This window comes from Scyliorhinus torazame, chromosome 7 (assembly GCF_047496885.1).
Source record: "Scyliorhinus torazame isolate Kashiwa2021f chromosome 7, sScyTor2.1, whole genome shotgun sequence".
NCBI classification, from domain to species: Eukaryota; Metazoa; Chordata; class Chondrichthyes; order Carcharhiniformes; family Scyliorhinidae; genus Scyliorhinus; species Scyliorhinus torazame.
This window is the reverse complement of record NC_092713.1, coordinates 31,258,680-31,279,234: the sequence shown is the minus strand read 5'-3', so window position 1 is coordinate 31,279,234 and position 20,555 is coordinate 31,258,680. Positions and strand designations below refer to the sequence as shown.

The following is a 20,555-nucleotide window of genomic DNA, read 5'->3' as shown; positions in this document are numbered from 1 at the left end:
CTTTGAAAAGTATGATTCTCCAAATTAACTTGAAATATTATTCCTTGTCTCAATTCTTTTCCAATAGAAGCATTTGAAAATACATCATTGCAGTAAAGCAGTTAATTGCAAAATTAAAGTTTTATACCTACAGCGAGTCAAAAGCCATTTGAGCAAAATGAAGGAATTTTCATTTTTCTAAGATTTTAAAAAATGTTATAAACCAGTTATTCCCAAGTACTCAAAACATAGATCACATTTTCTTTTAATTTCTGGTTTGCAAAAGACAGACTTGAGGGATATCGTTATCCCATTTACAAGTTTGCTTCATCCAGTGAGAACTGTAGAGTCCTAACAGTTTTCCCACATAACGGTAAATGCACAATATATTTTGTTTCTGTGGATAGCTTTGGCCCATTTGAAAAATGTAAGAAAAAAGGTGCTATACAATTGCAAGTTCTTCCATCTTCCTCTGTGTACGAGGAATACTGCAGGAAGCATTTGGTGGTCAAGCTGATGTCAGGGTCGTTTAAGAACCAGTGTCCAGAATATGCTTAAACAACTGCAAAATTCAGAACTATCATATCAGGTCATCTCCGTCATCATGCAGATATTTACTTTTGCACGACGAGAGTCCAAGTTATTGCCAAGATTTCTAATAAAGATATTTTTCAAATGTTTCCATAATATCACTCTGTAAATTCATGTCAAAGGTAGTCGCCATCTGGAAAGAAAATGGAGATAAATGTTACTTTTTCAATTTATTGGTGAGATGAGAGTACTCCTGGCAAAGCCAACATTTACTGCCCATCTTCAATTGCCCTGGAGAAGGTGGTGGTGAGCTACCTTCTTGAACTGCTGCAGTCCACATGATGTAGCTGCAATTATAGTGACTTTATACAGGGAGTATCAGGTTTGTGACAGTGAAGGAACAGCATTATAGTTCCATGCCAGAATCATATGTGGCTTGGAGGAGAACTCGCAGATGGTGGTGCATCCATGCATCTGCTGCTCTCATCCTTTTAGGTGGTAGAGTTTTCAGGTTTGGGAGGGGCTGTCACAAGCAGGCTAGGCAAATTGCTACAGTGCATCCTGTAGATAGTACAGTGTGCAATGGTGAAGGGAGTGAAAGTTGAAGGTGGTGGGTGGGGTCCAGATTATGTGGGCTGCTTTGTCTTGGATGGTGTCAGGTTTGAGTGTTTGAGTTGTGCTCATCCAGGCAAGTGGAGAGAATCCCATCACATTCCTGACTTGTACTTGAGAGCTGTTCTATTTAAAACAATGAATTATTTCTAAAATCTCAGGGGAGAAACTAATTAGGTTGAAACTCCTGTAAGAGAGAAAAACAATTTGAATTTTCAAGAAAGGTTAAGTGGTTAAAATGTTCTAGTAAAATAAACTTTAGAGCTGAGATGTTGGAGGTAGATAGGAATTATGCAGAAGATGGGGACCCAGCGAAGCTGGAAAAGAGGAAGCAACTACAGGCGAGTTTTGACCGACTATCTACCAGGAAGGCCAACTGAGACGAGCAAGGGGTGCAGTTTACGAACATGGAGATAAGGCTAACATGGAGATAAGGTATGTTAGCAGGTCAGCTTGGGAGGGAGGCAGCGGTAAGGGAAATTGTTCAGGTGAGGGATAGGGCAGGGAAGTTGGTGGTGGCTCCTGATCTGATTAACAAGTGTCTGCATAAACATCAGCTCGAGATACTTTTCTCTCCACCGTGGAACTGGGCAGGGATGTCCTATGTCCCCCCTGCTGTTTGCACTCGCGATTGAGCCATTGGCCATCGCATTAAGAAGTTTGGGGGTATGGAAAGGAATAGTGCGGGAGGGGATAGGGCATAGGGTGTCCTTATATGCCGATGACTTGCTGTTATACATGTCGGAACAGAGTGTGTCGATAGGGGGAATATTGGAGCTGCTTCGAGTGTTTGGGTCTTTCTCGGAGTACAAACTAAATCTAGACAAGAGTGAGTATTTTGCGGTGTCTCGGCCGGGGGTGGGGGGGCTGCCATTCCGAAGGGCAGGGACTCACTTTAGGCACCTGGGGGTGCAGGTTGCCCGGAATAGTGGGGGGGCTCCACAGGTACAACATTTCTAGTTTGGTGGGGAGAGTGAAAGCTGATCTGGCAATGAGGGATAGTCTCCCTCTGTCACTGGCGGGTCGGGTACAGGCGGTTAAAATGAACGTTTTTCAATGCCTGCCGATGTTCCTGCCAAAGGCTTTTTTTAGAGAGATTGAGGGAAGGATTACTTTGTTCATATGGGGAGGGAAGGTGGCCAGAGTTAGCGAGGTGCTGCTACAGAGGGGAAGGCAGGCAGGGGGTTTGGGTCTTTCGAACCTGATGTATTACTACTGGGCGGCGAATGTGGAGAAGGTGCGGAGCTGGGTCAGAGGGGTTGATTCCCAGTGGATCACAATGGAGGAGAGTTTGTGCAGGGGGTCGGGATTGAAAGCACTAGCAACAGCGCCGCTCCCGATAGTCCCGGGGAAATACTCAGGGAGTCCGGTAATAATAGCTTCATTGAGAATTTGGAGGCAGTTTCGCCAACACTTCGGGTTGGGGGCAGGGTCAAGGGAAATGCCGATTCGGGGGAACCACAGATTTGAGCCAGGGAGGTGGGATGGAAATTTTCAGAAATGGGAGGAGAAGGGGATAAAGACACTAAAAAATGTGTTTCTTAGGGGTCGGTTAGCAAGATTGAATTAGCTGGAAGCGAAGTATGGGCTGGAGCAGGGGGAAATGTTTAGATACATGCAGGTTCGAGATTTTGCCAGAAAGGAGATACAGAGCTTCCCTGTGGAGCTGGCCACCACATTGCTGGAGGAGGTGCTGACGACAGGGGGACTGGAGAAGGGGATAGTGTCAGCAGTTTACAGAGCTATTTTGGAAGAGGAGAAGCCACCACTGGAAGGGATCAATGCAAAGTGGGAGGAGGACATGGGAGAGGATATGGAGGAAGGGTTCTGGTGTGAGGTGCTCCGGAGAGTGAATGCCTCCACCTCGAGCGGGAGGTTGGGGCTGATACAGCTGAAAGTGGTATACAGAGCAGACCTCACGAGGGCGAGGATGAGCCGATTCTTTGAAGGAGTAGAAGATGTGTGTGAACGTTGCAGGAGGGGCCCGCTAATCACGTTCATATGTTCTTGTCCTGTCCAAAGCTGGAAGATTACTGGAAGGAGATTTTTAGGGTAATTTCTAAAGTGGTGCACGTGAAACTGGACCCGGGCCCCCGGGAAGCTATATTCGGGGTGTCGGACCTGCCAGGGTTGGAAACGGGTGCGGAGGCAGATGTTGTAGCCTTGGAGAGCAACCTCTCCACCCTGTGCCCTGGTGTGGCGGGGGGGGGGGGGGGGGGGGGCCTGTTGGAATTCTTGACTCTTGAGAAGGTTAAGTTTGAACTGAGGGGAAGGATGGAGGGGTTCTACAATTCATGGGCATTATTCATTATGCACTTTCAAGAACTGGATAATATCGAACATTAATTGGGGTGTGTGGGTGGGAGGGTTGGCTTGAGGGGGGCTGTGTCTGTTAATGGCGACTATGGGTGGTCCCTAATTCCTTTTTGTCATTTGTTTGTGTGAACATGCGGGCTAATGTTTGGGGTTTGGTGGGAGGATGGGATTGTTGTTATTGATATGGGGATTGACATATTTGTTACTGATTATTGTTGGCGGGTGTAAATTTGGGAGAAAATGAGAAAAAGGAGAATAAAAATATTTTTAAAAAAAATAAACTTTAGATGCTAATTACAAAGCATCAGCTTAATTCTCAATTGCCATAGTATTTTGATTATCTCCACATCTATGGACAATTTGAAGGTCAGGTACAGTATTGCAGTAAGATGGAGAGAGTTGATGTGATGGCACAGTGGTCTTTGACCCCAGTCTTCACTAAGTTAGGGTCTATGATGGTCCCATTGGTGAGGATCACAGCTTGAATGTTATTGTGGAGTCGGGGGAGGATAGTCCCAAATATCTGAGGGCAGCCAAATTTGAGGAGGATATTCCATAAGCCTTCATGGTTGACAGAATCAAAGGCTTTTATGAGGTCAAAAAAAGCCACGTGCAGCATTTTGCTTGCATTTTTCTTGAGTTTTCTGCCCTTTGAAGATTAGGGGCGAGATTCTCCGACCCCCCCCCCCACCCCGGCCGGGTCGGAGAATCACCAGGGGCTGGCGTGAATCCCGCCCCCGCCGGTTGCCGAAATCTCCGGCCCGGATATTCGGCGGGGGCGGGAATCGCGCCGCGCCGGTTGGCGGGCCCCCCCCCCCCCCGCGATTCTCCGGCCCGGACGGGCCGAAGTCCCGCTGCTAGAATGCCTGTCCCGCCGGCGTAGATTAAACCACCTACCTTACCGGCGGGACAAGGCGGCGCGGGCGGGGTCCTGGGGGGGGGGGGGGCGGGGTGATCTAGCCCCGGGGGTGCCCCCACAGTGGCCTGGCCCGCGATCGAGGCACACCGATCCGCGGGCGGGCCTGTGCCGTGGGGGCACTCTTTTCCTTCCGCCTTCACCACGGTCTCCACCATGGCGGAGGCGGAAGGGACTTCCTCCACAGCGCATGCGCAGGGATACCGTGAACGGCCGCTAACGCTCCCACGCATGCGCCGCCCGGAGATGTCATTTCCGCGCCAGTTGGCGGTGCACCAAAGGCCTTTTCCGCCAGCTGGCGGGGCCGAAATTAGTCTGGCGCGGGCCTAGCCCCTTAAGGTTGGGGCTGGGCCCCCCAAGATGCGGAGGATTCCGCACCTTTGGGGCAGCGCGACGCCCAACTGATCTACGCCATTTTGGGCGCCGGTCGGCAGACATCGCGCTGATACCGGAGAATTTCGCCGTAGGTCTCTGACGTCCATTGATGGGCAAAATGCCCACAGACTCTGGAAGATGATCTTTGGCCACTGGAGGAAGGACTTTTGCAATCATCATCTTGGATAGATCACGCCTAGTAACTAAAATAAATTTCCGGGTAAGGCTATTCATTCGGATTTCCTAGGCATGTTGTCAAAACCTTATTTAAAACTCTGGGAAGGATGGATAATCATATTCACCACATTCTAAGATGTGGCAGTCAAAATAATCTGAGGTAAGGTTCGAAAAGATCCAAAAGATTAACAACAAAAGTGCCTGCCTGAGAGAAAAATATCTGGTCAAAAAGGGAGCCATCATAAGATTGTCTGAACATAACAAATAGTGTCCAGTCCTTGAAGGAAAGTTGATCAGAGTTGAATATTTGAAACATTCCACCCTTGGTTCCCTGGGGCACTTTGGGTAACAAAGGTATAAAATAAGCTGCTAGAAAAGGCAACTGAAGCAGAAGACATGGTTACTTTCAAGAGACAACTGTATGGATAAAGGGAGAGCAGGGTAAAATATGGGTAGGTGTAATTAAATAATCAAAATTGCTCAAGATAAATAGTTTCTAAAAAATAAAATTCACTCTGTTCACTCCCAATCCATTACATTGTGTTGTAGCACCGCCAAAATTGGGGCATTTCTTAACTACAAAGGCGCAACTCTTAAATTACAGACTTAACTGCTTGGACAAATACATCTTGTTAGGTTCTTACCGTAAACAAGGAATTTTCTGCGTGCGGCTTTTAATAGTGCGTGGAAGCAGCTTCATGGAAGTGGAAAAGTTATCACAAAAACTACCACCTTGGGCACAGTACATTCACATTATTTAGACAACATTGTGAGCAGAACAGCGACACAATTTAAGTTTCTTGGAACGTATTCTCTTGGCTACTTACTGCTTCTCTTCGTCTACGTTCTTGCTCCTTTTTCCTGGCCAGCTCTCTCTCTTTTTCCAGTGATTCTTGCTGCGCCTCATGCTCCTCTGGGGTCTTCTGCTCTGTCCATTTCTCACCGGCCTTAACTTGAGCTCTGTGACTCTCTTCCAGGACACTTTCCTTCTCTTTTTCTCTGCAACACAAGTGTTGCTTCAGTGTGGCCTCTTGAAAGGAAATGTCATGCTTGCATACAATACACAAATAAATTGGTGACCAGAAGTGATTATTAGTTGACCGGTTGCAAGAACTGCTTGTGGTTTTTTGAAATGAGATCATTGCCATACCTGCTCTTTCCTAAATAAAATTGGTTTCAATCTTGCAACTAGATTTTACATATCCTTCATCAAATTGAGTGTGACTGTAAAATAGAAGCCAACAGCTAAAAAAACTTCATGTTGCCAAACAAAGATGTTTGCATATTAGGCAAACTGACGACCATCTCATCATATCCTCCCATAAAATAACCTCCAAATAATTAAAGGGAAATGCTACATTAACTACTTTTGATGCTGCTTTTCCTTAATCATAGATTCATAGAATTTACAGTGCAGAAGGAGGTCATTCGGCCCTTTGAGTCTGTACCGGCCCTTGGAAAGAGCACCCTACTTAAGCCCATGCCTCCACCCTATCCCCATAACCCAGTAACCCCACCTAACCTTTTTGGGCACTAAGGAACAATTTATCATGGCCAATCCATGTAACCCGCATATCTTTGGACTGTGGGAGTAAACCAGAGCACCCAGAGGAAACCCACGAAGACACGGGGAGAACGTGCAAACTCCAGACAGACAGTGACCCAAGCCCGGAATTGAACTCGGGTCCCTGGCGCTATGAAGCAACAGTGCTAACCACTGTGCTACCGTACCGTTATTAATATGTCAGGTTTCAAACAGGAACTTTGGGTGTAGAAAATAATAATCTAGGAAATGTGCCTTAGGAACTTTGTGCAATGCCTGCACCTAGTAGTCGTTGGTGACTTTTGATGTGTACAAGCCCTGATTTTCAACTACATGCTGGGATCCTGAGCAACAGTGATAACACAATTACACTTTGAACAGTTAACAGGTATAAACACCAAGTGGTCAGCAATGAGCTACAGGACATATGCTTGGAAGGAATTTTCCTGTGCCTATTCAATGCAAGTGGCGTACCAAACAAAAATGGCAAAACCCAACAGAGGGTTGATGAAGGCAGTGCAGTAGATGCTGTATATATGGGCGTTCAAAGTTTGGTACAGCACATATATTGAAAAACAGAAGCAATGTTGTATGAAAGAGGCGCTGGTAATTTGCTTACAAAATTTACAAAAGGATAGGAGAGAGACTAGTGATGAATGAATGCTTTTCTGAAGATAAGATTGATCTATGTAGTGGGATTCCCCAAGGGTTAGCGTTCGGTCATTTACTTGTCTTGTTAAGTACAACTGACCTGGACGTGGACACAATTTCAAAGTTTCTGGCTGATACAAAATTGGCCACGTGGTGAATAGTGGAGAGGGTGGGGGCAGACAGGCTGGTGAAATGGTCTGTCACATGACAAACTCAATTTAATGTGTGAAGTGACATACTTTGTGAGAAACAACATGCAATGGAATTGTATCTAAAAGTGCACTATTGTGAAGGGATACAAGAGCAGAGAGCTCAGAGGGGGTGCATATTCACAAATCCTAGACGGTGTCAAGGCGAGTGAATAAGGTAGTGAAGAAAGTATATAGAATATTTGGCTTTGTAAGTAGGGTCCTTGTTTACTAAACCTTTACAAATAATTGGTTAGGCCTCATTTGGAGTGGTGTGCAAACATCTGTGCACTACACTTTCAGGAGGATGTCAAGGCCTTGTAGGGAATGCAGGAGGTTTCTCAAAATAATATCAGCGATGAGGAAGTTTAGTTATGTGCAGAGAATTAGTTAGAGAGTCTGGGAGTGTTGTTAGAGCAGAGCATGTTAAGGAGAAAACTAATAGAATATTCAAAATAAAGACCCGTTTTGATCATTCCTATTCTATTTTCTCTTTTAAGTGGATCAGCAACCAGAAAGCAGAGGATTAAATAATTGCCAAAGAACTAGAAGGGAAAGGTGCAGAAATTTCTTCACACAGATGATTTTAAAGATCGGGAATGAATTAGTTGAAAGTGAGGTGGATTCAGATTCCACAATAATTTGCAAAAGGATATTAGGCATGTACATGTATAGGACTGGCCACATTCGGGAAACATTAAACCAAATAGAAACTTGACAGTTGGACTGGCACCACTATGGTTGTGTTAGGGTAAGAGTACAGGGATGCAAATTAATCCCAAGAGGAAATGCAAGGAGAACTTGGGAAACCATCCACGCACTCAAAGTCCAACTAAGAGTGATAAGAAAGATCCTCCATGAGTTGGGACACTGCATGACCAGTCTGGCTTTCAAAAAGTGTTAGGCCAAAAGCAAAAATAAAAAAATCCCCAATTTGCATAGCACTGGCTGGACCTAGTTTGTTTTCAGAGTGAAACTATGGCTATGAAATCGTTGGTTGTGTATATCTGTGTGGGCTACTTTCAACAGAAGGCATGGAAGGAGGCAGGCAATGATCTTGCATTGCAATTTTTCCGTCCACGAATCTGGCGGACACAGTTCAGGAGATGCTTGATGTGGGAGGTCTTAATGTTGAGGATTAGAAGGTATGACAACTGGGACTTCCTTCAATGGAAACAGGTTAAAATAATTATTTGAATGACAAGGGGAAGTTTGGGGGGTGTTTGGGGGGGGGGTAAATTCTCTCATTGACAAAGTGATGCTGCTTAACTGTCGGAGGCTGTAACAAAATGCCGACAGCCTTTTGTTCTGTTAAGTAGTTATAAGGGGCGAAATTCTCCCCCAACGGCGGGATGCCCGCCGACTGGCGCCAAAGCCGGCGCCAATCAGACTGGCATCGCGCCGGCACAAAGGTGCGGAAGTCTCCGCATCTTTGGCGGCCTAGCCCCAACATTGAGGGGCTAGGCCGACGCCGGAGGGATTTCCGCCCCGCCAGCTGGCGGAAATGGCGTTTGTTGCCCCGCCAGCTGGCGCGGAAATGCGGCGCATGCGCGGGAGCGTCAGCGGCCGCCGTCAGTTTCCCCGCGCATGCGCGGGAGCGGCCGCTGAAAGTTTCCCGCGCATGCGCAGTGGGGAGAGTCTCTTCCGCCTCCGCCATGGTGGAGGCCGTAGCGGAGGCGGAAGGGAAAGAGTGCCCCCACGGCACAGGCCCGCCCGCGGATCGGTGGGCCCCGATCGCGGGCCAGGCCACCGTGGGGGCACCCCCCCGGGGTCAGATCCCCCAGGACCCCGGAGCCCGCCCACGCCGCCTGGTCCCGCCGGTAAATACCAGGTTTGATTTACGTCGGTGGGACAGGCAATTCCTGGGCGGGACTTTGGCCCATCCGGGCCGGAGAATCCAGCGGGGGGTCCCGCCAACCGGCACGGCTGGATTCCCGCCCCCGCCCAATCTCCGGGAGCGGAGACTTCGGCGGGGGCGGGATTCACGGCGGCCAACGGCCATTCTCCGACCCGGCGGGGGGACGCCCAAGATTTCATTTTACATAGGTCCACAATAAATCTATCATTTAAAGCCTGGCTTATTTTTTTGCTGCACTTACAAAGTGTTTGGCCCTCCCATTGATATTTCCTGCGCTAACTGGATTCACCAGCATCCTGAATTTAAATATCAGAGTCTGACCCTAACACCTTTGTCCTTGTACTCCCTCTGTGCTTGGTTCCCTCCCGTTTCTCATCCGCATGCTGCCACTCAGTGACATCACCCAAAAACACAAAATTGCGTTCCGCATGTACAATGCGGATATCCAGTTCCACCTCAAAACTACCTCTCTCGTCCCCTCCACTACCACTATCTTGTCAGACTACTTTGCTGACATCCAGTGCTCGGGTGTTGTTGCGGGGGCAGGGGTGGGGAGCGAGCAGAGGGGCAGAAACTACAATAATAATGCGCAAGGATCTTAATATGATCCAGGCGAGAGCCATTCCCTTGTTTGACGTATCATCCACCTCTCAACTACGCATGCTGGACGAGATTCTCCGAGCCCCGTGCCGGGCCGGAGAATCGCCGCAACCGTGCCATGCCGCCCCGACGCCGGCATGCGATTCTCCGAGGAGCGGAGGATCGGCGCCATTTGCGCCGGCGCGTTTGGCGCGGCGCTGGTCGCGAGCCACTGTCGCATCTGCTCGTAGCTGGCGAGAACTCTGCAGGCAGGGTCGGGGCTGCGGCCTGTTTGGGGGGTGGGGGATCCTTCACCGGGGGGGGGGGGCGCCTCCGATGGGGTCTGGCCTACGATCAGGGTCCACCGATCGGCGGGCCGGCCTCTCCAGCCCCAGCCCCATTTTGTTACGCGACCGGCCCCTGAACTCCCACGCCATGTTCCGTCGGGGCCGGCGCGTTGATCCACCGCGCATGCATGGCGCCACTGCACATGTGCGGGTTGGCGCAGTGCCCAGTTGGCGCCGGGAAGGGCGGGCTCTCTGCCTCCATTTCGGAGAATCCCGCCCACTATCTATAGAATGCCCTGCAACATCACATCAAGGTTTTCGTGACGGCAACTCCCAAATCAGTGACCTCCAACCGAGAGCTTCACAGGAAACAGATGCTTCGGAACACCTTTACCTCTAGGTCCTTCTCCTGGTTTGGACAAATCGCCCACGATTCCTTTATAGCTGTTGGACAAATTTGCTGGAACTCCCTATTGAATATTAAACGAAAGAGAAAATGCTGAAAAATCTCAGCAGGTCTGGCAGCATCTGTAGGGAGAGAAAAGAGCAAACGTTTCGAGACCAATGACTCTTTGTCAAAGCTAACAGACAGAGAAAGTGGGAAATATTTATTCTGTGGAGTGAGAATGAAAGATGAGTCGTAGCCACAGAAATCCAGGGAAACCTTCACATCTTTTGTCCTCTCTGGGGACTGCCATTAGCACCCTTTCCCCTTGGTTTTTGTGGCCATTAGCACCTGGTTTCCCTGGGTTTCTGTGGCTTTGACTCATCTTTCATTCGCACTCCACAGTATAAATATTTCCCACTTTCTCTGTCTGTTAGCTTTGACAAAGAATCATTGGACTTGAAATGTTAGCTCTTTTCTCTCCCTCCAGATGCTGCCAGACTGGCTGAGATTTTCCAGCATTTTCTCTTTCGTTTCAGATTCCAGCATCCGCAGTAATTTGCTTTATCTATTGAATATTAATGTGGGAGCACTGACTACAGTGGCTCAAGGTGAAACCACACCACCACCAACTCAAACACAACTAGGGATAGGTAGTAAATTCCAACATAGTCAATGACACACAGAATTTTCTTGCTTTTTTTCAACGGCTATTCTTATAAAAACAGCCCAGGGACATCACTTAACAAAATCTGCTGCATATGCAGCAGCTGTGCACATATCCTGCAATATTTCCTACTCACTAAATCAGTGGTGCGACAGGGCAGATAACTTCTGTGGTGATAATTTTGACCACTTTCTTTTTGATTTTTCAGCTACTTTACACTACCCGAGCGTCGAATAGGCTTTGAAGCAGTCTGATAACAATATGGTTGACTGACTGATCCTGCTGACATATTTCACTTCCTGTTTCCCCAACACTACAAATTTAAAATGGCACTGTTTAAATCCGTTGATGGCCATACCATTTCCCTCCCCAGCTTCTCTAGTTCTGGCCTATTAGGAATCGCTACCCACCCCACATCTCACCATGTGGACACCATCTACAAGATGCACTACAGGAACTCAGCAAGGCAGCACCTTCCAAACCCATGACCACTATCATTTAGAAGGACAAGGGCAGCACCCTTGGGTGCAGCACCCTTGGGTGCAGCACCCTGAGAATATCACCACTTGGAGGTTCCCCTCCCAACTCACTCGCCATCCAGACTTGGAGATATATCGCCATTCCTTCACTGTCGCTGGGTCAAAATCCTGGAATTCCCTCTCTAACAACACTGTGGGTGCACCTTCACCACATGGACTGCAGCGGTCCAAGAAGGCAGCTCACCACCAGTTTCTGAAGGGCAACTAGGGATGGGCAATAAATGCTGGCCTAGCTAGGGATACCCATATCCCATAAAAATGAAAAAGAAAAACCATGGGAGCAGCGCCTTCGAAGACTAAGCCCAAAGTTCTGAAATTCCTTCCCTTTATCATCCTGGCTCCCCACCACCCTTGCATCCTTTTAAAACTTTACTTAAAACCCATCTCTCTGGCCAGGCTTTTGGTCACCACTCAACCTATTTTCTGGACTCCACCTATTCAGAATGAATAGTGAAATTCTAATTTGGACTACTCAGTCATCTAGGCTCCAGCCTTGACCATCCAACTATGGTCAGTCAGAATCCTAGACTGCCGACATCGTCTTGCTCACAAAAAGCTGACTGCTTAATCATTCTCCTACGTGTCACTTCATCTCCTCTTACAACTATCAGAGGATTCGATTTAAGTCAAATGGTTTGTGCAAAACCATTCCCACCATAAGCTAATGGCAAAGAATGACAACTGATGAACTTTGGAATGCAATCGATGAGTAATAGAGAAGAATCTGAGCACTTCACTTATAGAATATAGAACATTTTACTGTCATATAATATCAACTTTTAAATCGTTACAATTGCACAAAAAGATTCATCAGTATCATGACTGGAACATCTTCCACTTCTGGCACTAGATATTCCAGGTCAAGTTATTATGAATTTAGTTGAGTAAAATTACCTAAAATCCTAACTTGAAACAACATTCTAACTAGAATAAAAGAAAATTATTGCAGATACCGGAATGCTGGAAAAACTCAGCAGGTCTGGCAGCATCGGGAGGGAGAGAAAACAGGCCAGGATTCTCCGTGCTTCTCCGCGGCAGGAGGCAGCACGCCATTCGCTGCCCCCGTTGCTGTCAATGGGATTGCCCATTGAAGCCCCCCCTCTCTGTCACTAGAGAAACCCACCTCCAGCATACGGCCAGGGAATTCTGGCCAGAGTTTACGTTTCGAATCCCGATGACGCTTCTTCAGAGCTAAAGAGAGGGAGACATGTTGGATTATGTAATGTATAAGAAGTGGTGGACTAGCTGGAACAGAGCAGAAGGTCAGTGATTGGTGGGAACTAGGAGATTGCAACAATGATGTAGCAAACTTTAAGAATAAGTCGCAGACGGTCTGGTGGGGAAAGGAGAGGGAGATTTTTTGCACTGAGACAAATAATATTTGGGATATGTAAAAAAAAAGAGGCTAAGATGGAGGAGAAAGATCACAGTCTAAAGTTGTTGAACTCAAAGTTGCGTCCTGAGGGCCGCAACATGCCCCAATCGGAAGATTAGGTGCTGTTCCACAGTTTGCATAGGGCTTCATTGGAACATTGCAGCAGTCCAAAGACGGTCATGTGGGCATGAGAGCAGGACGGAGAGTGGAAATGACAAGCAACTGGAAGGTTGGGCTATACTTGCGGGTTGAGCGACGGTGTCCTGCAAAGTGGTTACCCAGTCCACGTTTAGTCTCCCCATTGCAGAGACCACCACATTGGGAGTGGCAAATACAGTAAATCAAATTGAAGGAGGTACAAGTGTAATGTTGCTTCACTTGAAAGGAGTGCTTGGGGTCTTGAACAGTGAGGAGGGAGGAGGTAAAGGGGCAGGTGTTATAGAATAATAGGTATAACATCTAAAACCATAATTATCATTGTTGCGGTCCAAATAAAATTGCCAGAATTCTAACAAAACTAAATTCTTGGTCATTTGGTGTAATGGGTCAGGAATTATCTAAAGGGTAATTGCTGGAAAATCTCAGCAGGTCTGGCAGCATCTGTAGGGAGAGAAAACAGCTAATGTTTCGAGTCCAGATGACCCTTTGTCAAAGCTTTGTAAAATTCTGGATTTTAACCTGATGAAGAACGGTGATTTTACCTGGGGCGTGTGGGAGTCATATACATAAACATTGGGTAGGGACTGAATTGAACTTCAACTCTGGCATTTATGAGAAAGAAGTTGGTCAATGCTCGACATCTAATTTTGTACATACTAGATGGTCACTTAGAAAGGCATTTTAAATCTACTCGTGTGCCTGGATGCACAGCTGGGCAGTGAATGACCTCCTCGAGGGGAAAGAACATTCACCAGATGGTTGCTGTTTTACTAGCGGCTAAATCCATTCTTTTGGTATAATCGTTACCTTAGCTGCTCTGACGTCAGTTTCTTTTGATCACTCTCAGTTTTCACAAGATGGCTACTGTTCATTTCTTCCTGAGCTTTTAAAGCTTTTTCCCGTTGTTCTTTCTCCATTGCTGCTTTTCTGAACAACTTGAAGCTCTCAGTAGAAGATTTTATTAAGGGAGTTGCGGTCATCACTTTGCCCAAACTTGCCCAAGAATTTGCTTTCTTGACTTCAATTTCCTAACATGTCAAAAATTAAACAGCTTGTGAAACTGCAGGTCAACAAAAAGAAGAAACTTTACAGCAACTGACTTTAACACCAATTGTTTTGCTGTGATCTTTTCAGCATTAATTAAATCATACCAATTGGGTTTCATAGTCACACAGACATTTCTTGGATTGAGATGAACAAGAATCTGCCATTAATGATGGAACAGTGTCAGATACCATTTCTAATGTGCAGAAGCACAAGGGCAGCAGTGGCCAGAGTACAGGGAGTAATGAGAGAGATAGTGGAGAGCATAAGAGCAAACATCTGGGAATGGGAGAGGGGAAAGGCGAGTGAGTTGCGTCTGGAAAGCTCTTATTTAATGTATACTTTGCTGTAGGATTGCTCGAATTACATTTAGCTGTTGATGATGAGGGGTGAGTGGTTAGTAATATTCTAAATTTAGTAGAATTTTCTAAAAATCCAGAATTATATGACAAAGGTTTGGTGTGGATGCTCAAAGTTAGAAGTCCAATTTAGTAGAATTTAGCATCAAGTTGCACATCAGTTCCTTTTCCATTCAATAATTAATCGTCATTTTCGTAGAACCAGTAGTTGAAACCTTTCTAAATATTTCAGATGTGGAAACTGTTCACTCTGATGAAAATAGATACAGTGGCGACAGTAAACTAGCCCTGGAGCACAAACGCTCACTTGTTTCAAATAAGGTGGGAGTCAGAAGATGGCTTTAAATATTTGTGGTTGCCTAGGATCTGGAAGAAGACTTGGTAATCCAACGCGAGAGTAAGGAAGTGCTGCATTTTGCAGGTTGCTATCAATTATTCAGTTAGCTTGATTCATTGCAAAGGGGTTTGGGAGTCTTAACATTTGGCTTCAACTAATCCTGCAAGTTAATGTTTCAAATGGCTGGACATGCAATCGGGACCATGCATTTATGGGAGGTTACAGTCTGGGGGCAAATAAACGTTTTTTTAAAACTGCTCATTGAAGTGGATCAAGTGAAGATGACTGAAAGCAGAAAAATGTTAATGTGCAGTGTAGAGTCCAAATCCCACAGCATGCACAAAACCATCTTAGGTAAACAGCCTCTTTTTTGGAGAATACGGTCTCAGCACTTTGTGGAAATACATAGTTGATAAGCTGAAATTATGCCAGATTTTGATGAAAAATATCTTTGCAAAAGAACCCAATGCACAAAAATCTCTTAACTGCACCATTTGTTAATGATTCTAAATGCATGGCCCCATCTAGCAGCTAACTGGCCAGCAGAAATTGCTTTCACAGAGGTCAACCTTCTCAGAATCCCTCACAATTTGATCATCTCTTTTTGATCGCCACAACCGAGGGTTGTAGCAAAGGGGTCTAAATTTTTGTAGCTTCTCTGCATAATTCCCCATGATGTCATCTCATTGTCTTAACAAACTCCTCAAGTTAAATCACCTGAAGAATGAAATATCAGACTGTAGTTTGTATGGTTTTCACATCAATCGCAGTCCTCAACCCAAATTAATTAACTTCTGCAGAGCTGATGGCTGTGGGAAATATACTTTGGTATAGCTCTTCCAGGATTGAATGGAGCCTAATATGGAAAGGACTGAACTTGAGCCTTTGTCAGATACAATTTTAGTCTATTGTTTTAAGCTTTGAAAGATTGGCCACCTCTGCTCATAGATCTTAATCCAACAATCTAACCAGCTTCGTAAAGAAGGGCTTATTTGAAAGAAGTTAAGTCACTTGGTAGGTCTCTCAAAAACTGGCATAACTGAAACTAGTCAAAAGACTATTGCTTCCAAACTCTTGTTGGGGAAACATTTTAGTTTAACACTACAGATAAAGTCCGCATGCCAAGGGAAGTTATAATTCCATACTTGTAAGAGGAAAAATTAACATCAACATTTCTGTCATAAACAATAATAATAAATACCACCTTCTTGGGATCAAATGAGATTTTAGTCTCCAGGGTTCGTTTACTGTCACCACTTGCTTTCATTTCATCAGGATGAGCAACTTCCACATCTGAAATATTTAGAAAGGTTTCAACTATTAGATATACTAAAACAACAAAATATACAATACACAGAATATAAGGAACTGGATTTTGTGGCCATTTTGTGGTGATGCATTCAACTGTGGCTCTGAAGTTGGCTGCCCATCTAGCAATGTCTGTGGTATGGTTCCCCCTTTGTTGATAGCAGTTTAGTCCGTCACCAATTCAGGGAATGAGTTGATATGCAGCAGCAGTGATGCCAACAAGCGAACAAACAAGCAAGCAGCCAACACCCTGAAATCTTCACAAACAGCAAACAAAAATAACTAATATCCTTTGCTTTAAAATTTAAATTTTCTGAAAACAAATGGTTGGATTATGATAGAAACTAGCATAAAACAAAGATCACCTATATAAAAAAAAAATTACAATGAGGAATTAATGATGGTTAAACCTGACATTCTATAAAGGTAACATCAGCTTCTCTGGGCCTAAATGGGTGCTTAGGAATAATTATGAACTTTGTATGCCATTATAAACTCAATTACAACTCATTCAACAAAGTGTACCTTTAAGGCCTTTTACAACAAGACAAACAGCATTAGAATGGAAGTTCACCAAAGTTACCTCACTTTTATGTCATTAAGTGAATTATGCCAAGATGTTAACGATGTGATATGGCATTATACAAACAATACTATAGTTCAACACTGTGTGGTGCTTTTCTATCTGACCCAGCAGCAGCATTCCAAATTTCAATTTCATTGAGTGGATAAGTGCAAATATACATTTAAAAATGATAAATACCTAATGCTATAAACTTACTTTGTTGTAGCATGACAGGCATCGGGTCACTGCATGTTTTGAGAGGTGACTTGGCTTGTTTAATGGGGAAGCTCTTACATTCCTCTTCCACATTCTGTGACGACTTTGATTCCTAGGAAATAACATTCAGTCAAATATTTTCTTTAAGATTTATTCTGGTCCAAATTGCATTAAAAGTCAGGATAGATTTTACTTTACGTGGGTGGCTGACAGAAATTTAAGTCTCGACAAAGGTGGTGAATGCAATGGGGACAGAACTGCAGGAAGTCCTTAAAAACAGGAAATTAAATGTTAATTCAGACATGACCGACATGTTTCCTTTTGAAATTTTAACAAAAAGATTAACATTGGAAACAGCATTCTAGACAACAGATAATTCAAATATCCAACAATATCAAGTGAGCAGAATTGATTTCTATATGGTTTCTTTTCCTTCCTTCATTTTCAAGTATCTTTACCCCGAGCAATACTAGCAAATGCACCATCTTCTGGTTATATTACAGTTTGTTGTATCTACAGTTGGAAAAATGCCAATCTCCAATTGATGTTAAAGATTGATAGTTCATTCCAAAGAACTCCCTTCCTAACAGCACTGTGGGACTAGCTGGACTACTGACTCACCACAACATTTGCAAGGGCAATTAGGGATGGACAATAAATGCAGGCCTTTCCAGTGACGGCCACATCCCATGAAAGAAGTAAAAAATCTGCCTTCATATTCAACATTCGCAGACTCTACATGGCAAGATTTTTGACTGAATTTATTTGATTAATTACTAATTTGACATCATATGGGGAAACGCACATTACCTTTAAGAAATTAGCACCTAAACAGTTATGGTGCATACTGCTGTTTATAGAAGATATAGTATATGCTAGGAGTCCTTTAAAAAGATAGGACTTAAATTCCAAGTAAAAGAAGCAACAAAATACAAAATAATATTCCTTATATGCCAGACCATAGCTGAAGTTCACTGTTCCAGAACCAGAACAGGTTATTCCATTGCTATTCCTGTTGGAAGAATAGATTTTTAAAAAGCTGCAATATATAACACAGACACACAACAAACTCCAAATTCCACATGCAGTTATTTGAATATACTGCCACGTGATACGACTGTGATTAATTTGGAGGATTGCCCACTTGAGAAAAGAAAAGCTGTAAAAGTCATTGGATGTCACTATTAATTGCAATCACACAAGTCAGAAGAAACCCTTAATGGCAAGTGAACAGGCCACATTAAACAACTAAGGATATTTACATGGTCTGTAACACCACCCAAGATAGCAAACATTACAGGACACCATGAATAATGGGGCCATTAACAGATGGAATTGTGCATGGGTGGCAATAGTCTCATTAATAGTCTTCAAACTACTTCACTAAAGTGAATCTGTGCTAAATTCAAATTAATTGGGCAACATAATTTCCTCTGATGTTATGGAAGTTAAAGTTATTTAAGCTTTATCACTGCTGATGAAAAAAGATAATTGGTAGTTGTGTGTCTCTAATATGGCTTGTGAAATTTGGAATTATCTACAAAGATTTTAAGGACAATTTATTTTAAAGGTACATTTTTGTTTTCAAACTCATGGACATACAACTGTGCACTTTTCTGTGTTTGTTCAAACCTGGCCAGATCTTATCTCTAGTGTTGGCTACGAAGAGTCCTTAAAATCCAAATACCCTTCCAAGGTTAACAATTCTAGCTTTTAAAAAGATATAAACATGCATTGGCTTCCAAGGGAACAGGAGACAGGAAGGGACCTCAATGTAATTAATTCCTTGGGTGTTTCAAACAATGACTAATTGAAAATTAACATATCAGCCATTTTTGTTGTTTTGAACTGTTTGAAGGAGGCATTAAGAAGCCACCTTGGGTGGCAGGTTGCAGAACCCTAAGTAAGAATGCCAAGAGACAACAACAGAGGGGGTTCTTGGCCAAGAGAGAGCAAAGAGGAAGATATTTAGCAATCAACTGCTGTTCTGCTCAAAGTGTCTATGCAATCTGCAAGTGTCATAACCACAGGATTACTGAGGAATGGGAAACCTTCTCTCCCTTTCAAAAACTTGCTGAATCTGCAAAGGCAAACCTCCAAATATTCAACCACAGAAGCCATCGCAGCTGATGAACATAGCTCTTCAACTGTAATGACTACTCCAGACAACCAACAATTCACCTGGAGGCTAAAGGCCCACAACAATACTTTAAAGGACTGAACTAAATCTCATCTTCATATGTATCTTCTATTTTTAATCTTTGCATATATTTATTTCACAACTTTATTACTTTTACTGAGGTAACTTACAGCAGCATTTTTGTAATAAACTAACCTTTAGCCAGTTTAAGATTAAAGTTTTGCTATTGGTTGTTTTTAATGCGAATCATTCACACATTAAAAATAGGGCTGCATATGTGTGCACACAAATTCTTAGTTTTCAGACTACTTTAACAAAATGCCTTTTACACGGTTGTGACAATTGTATTTGTATATACTTTTCAAACCGAACATGCAATAATGTTTCTATGCTTCAAAATACATATTCTCCAAGTACATCCTATTTAAACTTACTCAATAATTGAGCTCAAACTTACTGAACCAAGTGAGATCATTACCTGGAGGTGAAATAATAATCCGTGCTGGTTCCTTTAATGGTACAAACTGCCACGGCTCAGAATTATGCATCTTTCTTTGGGGATTAATGAACAAAATAGGTTGACAATGCGTCTGTTGTGACTGTGGTACTTTGCTACCAGGCAGTGACTGCATTAGAGGAACAGGATTCCATGTTGGTTGATGCATCTTGTAATTTAGGTGGTTGTGCTTTGGGGAAGGGAAGAAATCTTTTGAGCAAACCACAAAATGAAATGGCAGAATTCCGTACACTGATGCTAAAGGTTTAACAGTTACCTTTCCTTCTTCAGTAGAAAGAACATTGTTGCATTTGCTCCATTTCGACTTTGGTGTTTTTTCTGCAGAAATAAAGTTATAAATAACACTGAACATTAAAATTGTGAAATGGAAGAGAAAAATACATAATGCACAAGACAAAGTTATAGATGGCCATTTCTACATTTACAACACTGAAAAACAAAATTAAGCCCCAATAGTCCTTCAGAATAGCTAACTGTAATTACTGGAATTATTTGAAAATGTGAAATGGCCAAGACAGTGGCTCACGAGCGCAGCCTCTCTCTCATCACCTGGAAGGAAGGTACCCGTGAGGTCCCTGTTGTGTACAGTTTGGAATGTAACAAGGACTGCAATCAGTGAGGGATCCCGCGTGAGTGCCACAAGGGTTATGTATCCTTGGTGGTTTAATCGGTCGAGGCGAATATGTCATAATGGTCAACTGGACAAGGAACTGAATAAAATGTGCTCACTGAACTGTCATACAGACAAGAAGTCAACGCTGTTAGGAGAAGTGAAGCAGAGGGAAAAAATGACTGAGAAAAAAATAAAATGCATTTGTTAACCAGATTTAAATGAATAATTTTCTGGAGGTGGGGTGGGGATAAAGCAAAGGATTCTTATTGCTCTTCCCTTTCTCCCTTACAGCTTCCCAAATAGTAAATAGAATAGCACG

The 20,555-nt window shown here is 44.1% G+C and overlaps 1 protein-coding gene across 1 annotated transcript in view; it reads right to left on the bottom strand.

Annotated features, from left to right (window-relative positions):
• Window positions 1-634: 634 nt before the first annotated feature.
• The window catches only part of LOC140427243 (bromodomain-containing protein 3-like), a 129,091-nt gene continuing 109,170 nt past the window's right edge, over window positions 635-20,555 (bottom strand). The window contains 7 exon segments of the mRNA XM_072512844.1: window positions 635-703; window positions 5,734-5,955; window positions 10,407-10,482; window positions 13,945-14,165; window positions 16,082-16,170; window positions 16,967-17,078; window positions 19,880-19,941. Of these exon segments, the coding sequence (XP_072368945.1) occupies window positions 635-703; window positions 5,734-5,955; window positions 10,407-10,482; window positions 13,945-14,165; window positions 16,082-16,170; window positions 16,967-17,078; window positions 19,880-19,941 (851 nt within the window).